This window comes from Scomber scombrus, chromosome 7, assembly GCF_963691925.1.
Source record: "Scomber scombrus chromosome 7, fScoSco1.1, whole genome shotgun sequence".
Taxonomy (NCBI): Eukaryota; Metazoa; Chordata; class Actinopteri; order Scombriformes; family Scombridae; genus Scomber; species Scomber scombrus.
The window spans coordinates 15191508-15202047 of record NC_084976.1 but is presented as its reverse complement, the minus strand read 5'-3'; the positions used below and the strand labels follow the sequence as shown (position 1 = coordinate 15202047).

The 10540-nt window shown below is 40.4% G+C and overlaps 1 protein-coding gene across 1 annotated transcript; it reads left to right on the top strand.

Annotated features, from left to right (window-relative positions):
• Window positions 1–5436: 5436 nt before the first annotated feature.
• Window positions 5437–10300, top strand: tnxba (tenascin XBa). The gene is made up of 14 exons (XM_062422476.1): window positions 5437–5557; window positions 5686–5817; window positions 5919–7145; window positions 7259–7381; window positions 7525–7668; window positions 7764–7883; window positions 7969–8124; window positions 8808–8920; window positions 9019–9151; window positions 9278–9429; window positions 9511–9607; window positions 9696–9857; window positions 9955–10118; window positions 10202–10300. Exons 1-14 carry the CDS (start codon window positions 5437–5439, stop codon window positions 10298–10300), a joined length of 2943 nt encoding a protein of 980 aa, XP_062278460.1.
• Window positions 10301–10540: the final 240 nt, after the last annotated feature.

Genomic DNA, 10540 nt, shown 5'->3' with positions numbered 1-10540 from the left:
CAGTGCAGATTTTCTTGTGATCATTTGTCAAGTGCAATATTTTACACATTACATTTTCTTGACTGGCTAATTTACAGTGTTTCAGCAACACAATACAAAAAAAGCATTCCTCTCAACAAACACAGACTGAAAGTTTAGACTGAAACACAGATTTTAGTTCTGATAGATTGCTGTAAGAGATTTATTGCAAATGCACATTTTGTTTGACTACATATGCACTTACTCTGACACATCAAATATACTTGAGCAGCAAGTTTAAAATTGGCTGGGGAGTTTGTGTGACCATGCATATTTTGTCAGGTGTGCTGTAGTTGTTGAAGGTGTGTCTTCTAGCCATTTTTCCAAAGGCCAAGACAGGGTCAGAGGTTTGAGGGTGGTCTACGTTGCTGAGTGGAGGAGTAGGGCGAAGGCGGAGCTGTTCCTCGAGGCGCCACCAGATGGACATACTGATGGAGTGGGACCACCCACTCAGGAGTCCACGATACACTGACAATTGCTCTGTTTTTTATTTCAATATCAAGGTCACTTGATCTGTTTGTGGGTTTGTAAACCAAAGAAGCAACAGGCCAGTTTTAAAGAAATGTCATATCATATTTGATGGGCACCTCATAGAACATGTGATTCCCTCGTGAATTACATGTTTCCTTCTTTTGACTGGTCTCAAATTCAAAGTTAGAGATACAAACAGTACATGTCCTAATCTGTGTGTGTGTGTGTGTGTGTGTGTGTGTGTGTGTGTGTGTGTGTGTGTGTGTGTGTGTGTGTGTGTGTGTGTGTGTGTGTGTATGTGTGTGTGTGTGTGTGTGTGTGTGTGTGTGTGTGTGTGTGTGTGTGTGTGTGTGTGTGTGTGTGTATGCATGCAGTGATACAACTTTTTGTATTTGTGTAGTAAAGCTTTTTAATTGATATTTATGCTCACTTTACCTTTATTTGGATTGTTGATCATTTTTCACTGTTTCCTTTGAGTTTACTGATTTCCATTATTTTATGTTTCCAATATTTGTCTTCTTGTTATATCTCTCTCTCCTCCAATAACATGTACAAGACAGATTAATGTTTAAGCCCAGCTTTAACTGACATTAATCCAGGCCATTATGTTCATACACATCACACTTCAAACACATTTCAATCCAGGCAGCAGCCTCTCTGCTTCAGTCCTCTCACATCTCCCATCCTAAATCTGTTGGGTCTTCTTTCAGTCCATATGACTGGTTCAGTGTTCTGCATCATATGCTGACATTTCCACAGCCGCGTAAAAACCATGATAACTAAATCATTCATCAAATTATTGTCTGCCCTCCTGCTAAGCGTGCCATAGTGTACTGTAAGTTAGTATCAGAACATGGTGTACTTGCCAAGAAAAACATCTAAGCTCAAAGCCTTTTCAACAAAAATATCTACTGGTAAATATATTTTTAAATTGTGGGTGCTTACATACCCACAGTGTAGCATCTATAGAGTGAGTATATGTAGCTCAATACAACAAGAGAGAACTGTTTCCTCAGCATTAGCCAGAGTTTCACTGCTGTTATGCAACATGGTTTTGCTTGTTTACTGTATTAGTAACTAAAAAATTTGATCACAAGAATATATTTTATTATATATAGATTAGCCAATTCAGTTCTACTGCATATGTTTTTGGTAAACTTTGAGGATTTATTAGAACGAGTTTGAAACTAACATTAATGAAGATGAGCTGGGGCAGTTTTTGAGTGACACCAACACTGCGGTCACTATTTTAGTATAACTTTACAGGAATTTAAAGTTTATGCAAAATTAAATAATGATAATAATGTTATAGGGCAAGATAACTGTATAATCTACAAATAGCTTTTCACAAAATAACTGAACTTTACATTATCTTTGAAAATATAAAACGCTTCAGTGATTTAAACTTTTGTTTTTGCTCTCCTGTGAAATTAGGAAAATGTCACTTGCCTGTTTGCTCTGAACCCTTGGTGTACTTGTCTTCATGTGGTTTACAAAAGGTGGGATGGTGGGTGGCCATTTGGTCAGAGATGCAGTGCCTTCACAGAGCATTCCTTAAATCTGGTGGATATTTGGTCACTTACATAACTCCCACGTAGTTACATCTCATTACTTCCAACAAGCAGCCAATTCATATGGCAAGAGGTTCCTGTCCCCCAGAGTCAGTGGTGAATACCTGCAGTGTTACGCCTATGTATTCCAGCTGAATCATGATTCTCAGACCAGGGCTGCATTGAATCAGAGACTGTGTCTAGGTGTTAGCAATGTCTGGTAGAAGTCAAGTTACAAAAAGCAGACGCTGAAATAACTGTCACGAGCAAAAGCTGAAACATGCAAGCAGTATGTTGAGCTATTTTTGTGTTACATGAAAAAAAAGTTCTTTAGTTTCAGAGGAAAATTGCTATTCGAACATATTGACTATAATCTAATCACCTGATATTATATTCAATGCAAAATGTATTGAAACTGATTTATTATTCATATGTTGAGCAAAAAACTCAACTGACTATTATTGTTAAACCTATCTGTGTTTCCCTTGACTACAAAATCACTGGAAACACAACAAAAATGTTTTCCTGTGTGTAACAGGGTACAAGAGTGTATTTAATCATATTTAATATACAATTTGTGCAAAAATCTCAGTCTTTTTGTAAGTCCAGTACAAATATTTTCCGTGTTGGTTAAGAGAGTGGGACCACTAGGGGTGGAGGAGGGAGAGGGGGGTGGGGGGTCCTTAAGTAGGAGTGGACTTTATCACTCTCCTCCTTTCTAGTGGCAGTCCTTTCTCTCACCTCTTTCCTCCCAGATCATACCCTGCAAGTCTATGTAAGCTTTTTCAATCCAATGGAGGGAGCAACAAAGACATAAAGCCAAGAACAAAATCATTATTCTGGTAAGTTCAATTTTTGTTAGAATGGTACTCATTTGAATGAATGGACTCATATACTCCATATTGATGTCTATTGATTATTACTTCACATCATCATGCCTTGATAGAGCCTGGCTGTACATATTCTGTTAATTTTAATTGAGTATATGTGTAGAAATGGGGTCATGTTGTTGTTTGATAACATATTTTAATTGCAGAAAAAAAGAAAATCCAAACTGTTGCACTGTGCTACTTTTTATTAGATGTGAACATGATATTGCAATTGTTAGTCTGCACACATTTTCAACCTGGTATCTGGGAAACAAGGTTGTACTATAAATTATTATTTCTGAGTTTGAATGATTTTGCACTATTATAAAATGAATATTGTGATAGTACGATAATTTACATGTTAAAAGTAATGGGCGCCCACTTTAGTGCAGCCAATTAATCAATTAATCCATGAACTGCCATGTGCATTCAATTCATACATTTAAAACATTGGGTTAATGTGTAGTAAAGCATCCTAATGTGTTTACTTGCTGCATGATTTATTTGATTTTCTACAGATTAAAAGCCAAAGCTGGACATATTTCTATTAGTGGTTTTATGAATTGCGGGTGCAGGGGGATTATGTAACCTTCTGTAGAGTGAAAGACGTACAGTGTCCCTCAGTTCTATACAGTGAAGCTCTGTTAGCGCTCTGTGTCATCTCTCCAGCAGACTCTCAGACTTCCCACTCAAGTCACCTTTTTGCTTCCTGTTCAAAATCAGCTAATTTAGATTTTACTTGGTTTGGCAAGCCACTGAATGAACTATTATGGCCGATTAGAACACTGCTGCATTTTTCATCTCATTTAGTTGAGCTTCATTTTAAGTATATCAGTAAGCACAATTTTTAAAGAAACATTTTATAGTATACTTTTTTTTACAAACATTTCATTCCTTGCAGCAATGCTCAAGATACGATTTGAAAAAAGGTAATTATTAAAAGTTCGATAAAAAGTGACATACAAGAAACAAGATGAGGAATATGTAGTAAGATGAGAATCCAAAACAGCATCTTAGATTGTTTTTTACAAGCTCTTATGAATGATTGTGCTCAGTGAACCTTTCTAAATATCAGATTAGAGCACATAACTTAAAGGTTTCACAAGGTCTCATGACTGATAAGTCATCTGGCAGACTTAATGCCTTAGAGTTGACATGACAGCAGGTCATGTCAATTTTGAGCATGACACTAAAACTGAAATTGCACCAGTGTCACTTATTAGTTGACTGTATAAAGCAAGGGAGCATCAAGGCATGAATGGAAACTCTGTGAATGAGTAGCTGGCCAGTGCTAAAGAAGAGCATGTATGCTCAGCAAAGCCCTTCTTGGGATTAAAATAAAGTTGTAAAATGACTTGGCATAAAATTTCATACATTAAACTCACTCATAATTCAGCCCTTTCATTTTTTGTTATTTCTAGGTAAGCCCTGGCAAAATCCCTTTTACAACTGGTTGCTGTAATATAGAGGAAGCTATAATACAGTAACTTACATAACGATTCTCCTAAGGCAAAACCATCTCTGGCTACTGCTGCTGGCTCAAAATGCTGTTTACTCTAGGACTTGTCCTCCTTCTTGCTCCATTTCCCTCCTTTCAAAACATGGCCAATGAGAGGAGAAACTCCACAGGAAGCAACATGACCAAACCCAACGCCGTTTTCACCATGTCAAAACCAAAAACCAGCGGCCCTCTTGCCAAACAGACCATTCGCCCTTCCCTAAAGCCAAACACAGGCAATCAGACAGTTTTACCCACTCCAGCCACCAACCAAAAACCTCCAGCAGTCAACTCTGCAGTGACCACCAAAAGCAAGCCAAGCCCAGCAGTAATTCAAACCACTCCGTCACCTGTAAAGGCTACTACAGCTAGTGGTACTGTGACCAACAAAGACAAGCACACAGCTTCAGTTAATCAGACTGTTTTAGCTAAATCAGTCAGTGATGTGAGGGCTGCAAAAGACAAGCCAATCCCCATTGGAACTCCAAATGTTCAGTCAGCATCCACAAAGTCTGCTTCAGCAAGCAGTGCTAAAACCCCCAAAGACAAACTCCAACCCTTGGTCAATGAAACTGTTTCAATTAAATCTCCTTCAACCAGTGATGGGAAGACTGCCAAAGACAAGCCAGCCCCCGCTGTCATTCAAAATGTTCAGTCAACATCCACAAAGTCTGCTCCTGCCAGTGGTGCTAAAACCACCAAAAGCAAGCACACAGCCTCCATCAATCAGACTGCTGTAGTTAAATCTCCCTCCATCAGTGATGTGAAGAACCCCAAAGACAAGTCTGCCCCCGCAGTAGTTCAAACTGCTCTCTCAACACCAGTGAAGTCCGCTACAGCTAGTGGTTCTGCAGCTGAGAAAGATAAGGTCACAGCCTCTGGCAATCAGACTGCTGTAGTCAAGGCTCCCACCAGTACCAAGGAAAAGCCTGCCCCTGTGCAACCAATCAAGGTAGTCATTAGTGATGGCTGTGAGTCCAGCAACACCAAGGAGCAAGAGCTCAAGCTGAAGCCTGGCACTCCTCTGGTGATGACGCACAAGATCAGTTTGTTGCCTGGTGGATGCACCGGGGGATGTGAGGCTGAGATGGCTGCATTGAAAGGACGCGTGGCCCGACTGGAGAGAGAGATGTCCAACCTGAAAGAGAAATGTATGATTTTTTTAATGTCCGTTTTGTAATCTGTATATTTGGTACTATTCTGCTTTTTTTATTATAGTTGACACAGCTCATTAGAGACGTGGATTTAATAATTGTGATTCTTTTTTGTTGTTGCCCAGGTCCATGTTCTCCAACATGTTCAAATGACTGTAGTGGCAATGGGGAATGTCAGAAGGGAAAATGTGTCTGCCGAAAGGGATTTCTGGGTCCAGACTGCAGTAAGTGTGCTGATGGAGCAGAGTGTAGTAAAAGTAAGTGAGAGTTTGCACTCGTAGACATGGTGAAATGTCTTTTATTTGCCCTTTGACAAATATTTCATTCATACTTTGACCCTACTACTCTGCAATTTCAGAATCTGCCAAAGGGAAGGTGAACAAAGACAGCAATGTCATCAAGGAAAACATGCAGGAAAAACCCACCAAAGTAGAGCTCACACTCTTTGAGAAGAGGGACCAAAAGAAGGGGATTCAGGCCAAAGAGACTGATGCCAAACCCAAAGTAGCCACTATTGCTAAAACAGGTCTTGTTAAAACACAAGCAAAACTAGATGTTTCTGTTAAGAAAATAACTCTAAAAGGTTCTTCAAGTGCCACAAAGACCATTCGCCCCACCGTTGGTCAAGTTCTGTTGAAACATGAGGGGAGAAAGCAAGAGGAGGCCCGCAAAGGCAAAACTACAGTCCTGACCTCTAAAAAGGTCCTCCAAAAAACTGACCACAAGCTAGTAAAGGAAGGAACTGAGAGCAAATCATTTCCTAAATCTAATCAACTAAAAGATGAACCTCACACTAATGTAACCCAGAGTAATGTAAAGAAGTTGAATGGTACGACTAGAATTGTAACTGTTCTATCAAAGGTTTTGGCAGTAAATAAAACCAGAACAGGGAAGGAAAGCATTGAGCAATCCACACTGGCTGAAAAGAACGTTACTCAATCCTTTGGACCAAAACACATCAAGAAGGTCAAAGTAGAAACTGAAAATGTGCAATCTGCTGACAACAGAAACACGGAAGCTGGAAAGATTGGAAAAGGAAGAGTTACACCGAAAAGTCAGTATATAGTGAATTCAACCAACACAGAAACTTCAGATGAGGCTCGGGTTCTGCAGAACAAAACTAATACCCATGTCTCTGGCATGAGCACCAGAAGGATGGGAGGATCTGGATTAGGTTCTGTGAAGGTTGTGAACATCTCCTCCTACAGCTTCACTGTCACATGGTCAGCACCACAAGGAATGTTCAAGAACTTCACTGTGGTAAGAAGAGAGCCTCGAACAGAGGGTGACGAAGACGAATATGAGGAGTTTGAAGAGGAAGCTCTTGAAGGAGAAAAGGTGTCCACAGCTAAAAACACAACAGAATTCCAGGTACACAGCGAGAGCATGAACATGACTGCTTCCTCTGGTAAAGTTGTTGTATCAAGAGGTAGAGTTGAGACCAAGAGGATCAATATGGTGGTCCCTGGCAACGTACGTTCTGTTGAGTTTAGTAACCTACGGGCAAACACACGCTACGTCCTGTACATATATGGTACAGCTGCTGAGAGGAGATCAAAAATTCACAGAGTTATCGCAACTACAGGTAATTAAAGTACTACCACAATTATCATTTGAATAATGACTACAAAATGAATTTGTGGATTTGTGAATGCTAATGCTAATAAATGGTAATAATAACCTCCTTGTTTTTCTCAGGTCCTGAGCCAGCCACAGAGATGGTTTTCAGCAATGTAACTGAGTCCTCTGTCACTGTGTCCTGGTCCAAACCAAAGACTGCCATCACAGGCTTCAGGATCACATACACTCACATTGTCACAGGTCTGTCAAAAACTGCCAATAGCACTGTTCCACAGCTCAGAATATTTAGCTTAAATGACACATATTATGTCAGTGTGGATATTTAATTAGATAGTGTAAGTGAAGAATTTAAATGTTCTATTTGTCATGTGTCATTATGCCAGGGGAGAGTCGGGCTATGAGTGTTGACTCTAAGCAGTCACATGTGGTTCTGTCCAGTCTGTCTGCTGGGTTCTCCTACATGATCGCAGTATTCTCTACACAAGGTAGAGCCCAGAGTGATGCCCTCACCTCCACCATCACCACAGGTACACAGTTAGTTAAGCTTAGTGTTAGCTACAGTTACACTTTTGTTGCCTTGACATGTGAAAACAAGAATAAACACAGTATATATTGTCTGCAGTGCCTGCGGCTCCTACACATCTCCAAGCCATCAATGTGACAGATACCAGAGCTGTGCTGCAATGGACTCCCAGTTTAGGGAAAGTAGACCGCTTTATCATCAGCTATGAGTCCTCCAAGAGTGAGTACTAAATACATTATGCTACTCTAGTGACATAATGACAAAGCACTTAGCCAAGTGTTTTTAATTCTCCTTCTTGCCACAGCTCCTAATGTGACAGTGACAGTGATGCTGTCTGGAAACTCAGTGGAGCACCAGCTGAGAGGCCTGCAGAGAGGCACCCTGTACACAGTCAAAGTCCTGAGCCAGAAGGACAGTCTCCAGAATACAGCCATTTCAACTACATTTACTACTGCTAATGGTGAGCAGAAGGGGATCAAATAAATTAGGAATGTGCTTGTTTACGTGATTCCTGCTCTAAGAATTGAAATGCCTATTTTTGATGAGGCTGGCCTCAGAATATACAGAGTTTAAAGGGGACATATTATTCACATTTCCTGGTCTGTATTTTTATTCTTGGGCTGTGCAGGAATATCTTTGCATGCTTTAAAATGATTTACTTCTCACTGATCTTAATACTGGCCCTTTATACAGCCCCTCAGTTCAGCCTCTGTCTGAAACAGGCAGATTTAGCTCTTTAAGGCCCTCCTCCCAATGAGCCAACTCTGTTGTGATTGGTTAGCTTCCAGAAGCTGTCCCTCAACAGACTTCCAGCAGTTCCAAAGGCTATGTAAAAAAAAAAGTAGTAGTGGGATTTCACTTTTTTTTTCATTCTTTACTCAAAACGGGAACTGTCAAATATGTCTGTACATATTTTGGCTGAAATGTGCTCAGAAATATACAAGTAGAATATAAATCGAATGGCCATTTGTGGTTACGCACAAACAATCAGATGTCATAATGAGGAGGAAGTAGAGGTTATGTCATAAATAGAGATCTTCACCTCAAATTTTGGAACTTTAAAAATAACAGAAAATTACAAAAAGCATGATGTTCCCTTTAAAGTGTGTAAATTAAATGTTTGTGCATTTTTGTGTCCCTTAGTGGTTAAAGCCAGTGAGGTTGGTCCTCGTTCTGCACTGATAGTGTGGAAAACATCCACTGTTGTCTATCACAGCTACAGAGTGATCTACCAGGTGGTAGGAGAGGAAACAAAAGTGAGCATTCCTTTATCACTGGCACTTAAAGAAGATCCCCAACATTTACAAAACTGCTAAAAATATTAACTTGCTGTGTATTTATATGTATACATTAGGAGTTGATCCTGGAGCCCACCATTACAGAGTATAAACTCACCGGGCTGTTGCCTATGTCACGCTATATTGTTCTGGTACAAGGCGAGAGAAATGGACACTACACACCTATTGTCACCACAGAATTCCTTACAGGTAATGTACTTTAAGTAATGCAAACCTTAAGATGAACTACTATATGAACCCCCTCCTATATCTGCTCTGTCACTACTCCATGAATATAAGTTTATCACTACTCCAATACTTTTTCTCTTCACTTAGGGAAAGTGCGTTTTCCTTTCCCCACTGAGTGCTCACAGGAGCTGCTGAACGGAGCTCTGCAGTCAGGAGAGGTGAATATCTACCCGCAAGGTAGAGAGGGACAAGCAGTCAGAGTCTACTGTGACATGGAGACTGATGGAGGTGGCTGGACGGTGAGAAACACTTTACCTTGCACTGAAGAAAATCCTGAATGCATTTAGACAATAGCCAGAAACCTGTTGTGTGTTTTCTAGGTGTTCCAAAGGAGGATGAATGGAAAGACTGATTTCTACAGAACCTGGAGTGAATACAGGGTTGGTTTTGGGAACCTCAGTGAAGAGTTCTGGCTTGGTATGTTATCATCACATCTGCACCAAATATTATTCAGTAGGTCAATCAGTAAATTAAACTGTTCACTCTTCCTCCCTACCTTCATCAGGAAATGAACTGCTGCACAACCTGACCAGAATTGGCCCTGTGAGTCTGAGAGTGGACATGCAATCTGGAAATGATACTGCTTACGCTCACTATGCCAACTTCTCCATTGATTCAGAGGAGAGGCTCTACACCCTCACAGTGTCTGGCTACACAGGAACAGCAGGTGCAATTTTGAAAGACCAAATAAGAGCGGAGTTTTCCTGAACATGCAGCACATGCGTCACAATTCAGACCTCAATGTCCTTGTTTTTCTCTGTCAGGTGACTCGATGAGGTACCATAATGGTCGCCCATTCTCAGCTCGGGACAAGGACCCTGATTCTTTGGGGATCCACTGTGCCAAGGCCTACATGGGAGGCTGGTGGTACAAGAACTGCTACAAGACCAACCTCAATGGTCTTTATGGCACAAACAGTAATAATCAGGTACGATTAATCTCTACTGATCTTTGACAGTTTTATCTTCTGTGATATGGCACACAAAAACGTTTCTGTTTGTTGTTATACAGGGAGTAGTCTGGATTGACTGGAAAGGTAAAGACTCCTCCATTCCATTCACTGAAATGAAGTTCAGACCGTCCAGGTTCTCTCCTGCGACTCATGGCTAAGGATACATTGGCCTACATTTGCTGTCCAACCTGAAAATCTTACATCTGAGGTTCAGAGCTACAGAAATCCACAGGGGATGGATCCCATTGTTGCTGCATGTCACTTTTCAACTGAAAATGCATGTGCAGTTGTTTTGAGAGCTGTAATAATGAGTATGTTTCAATTTACCAGGATTTGTTTCAGTTTGTTTTTGTTGTTGTTCTATTTCTTTAGGGAGTACCATCAGAGCTTAGAAATGT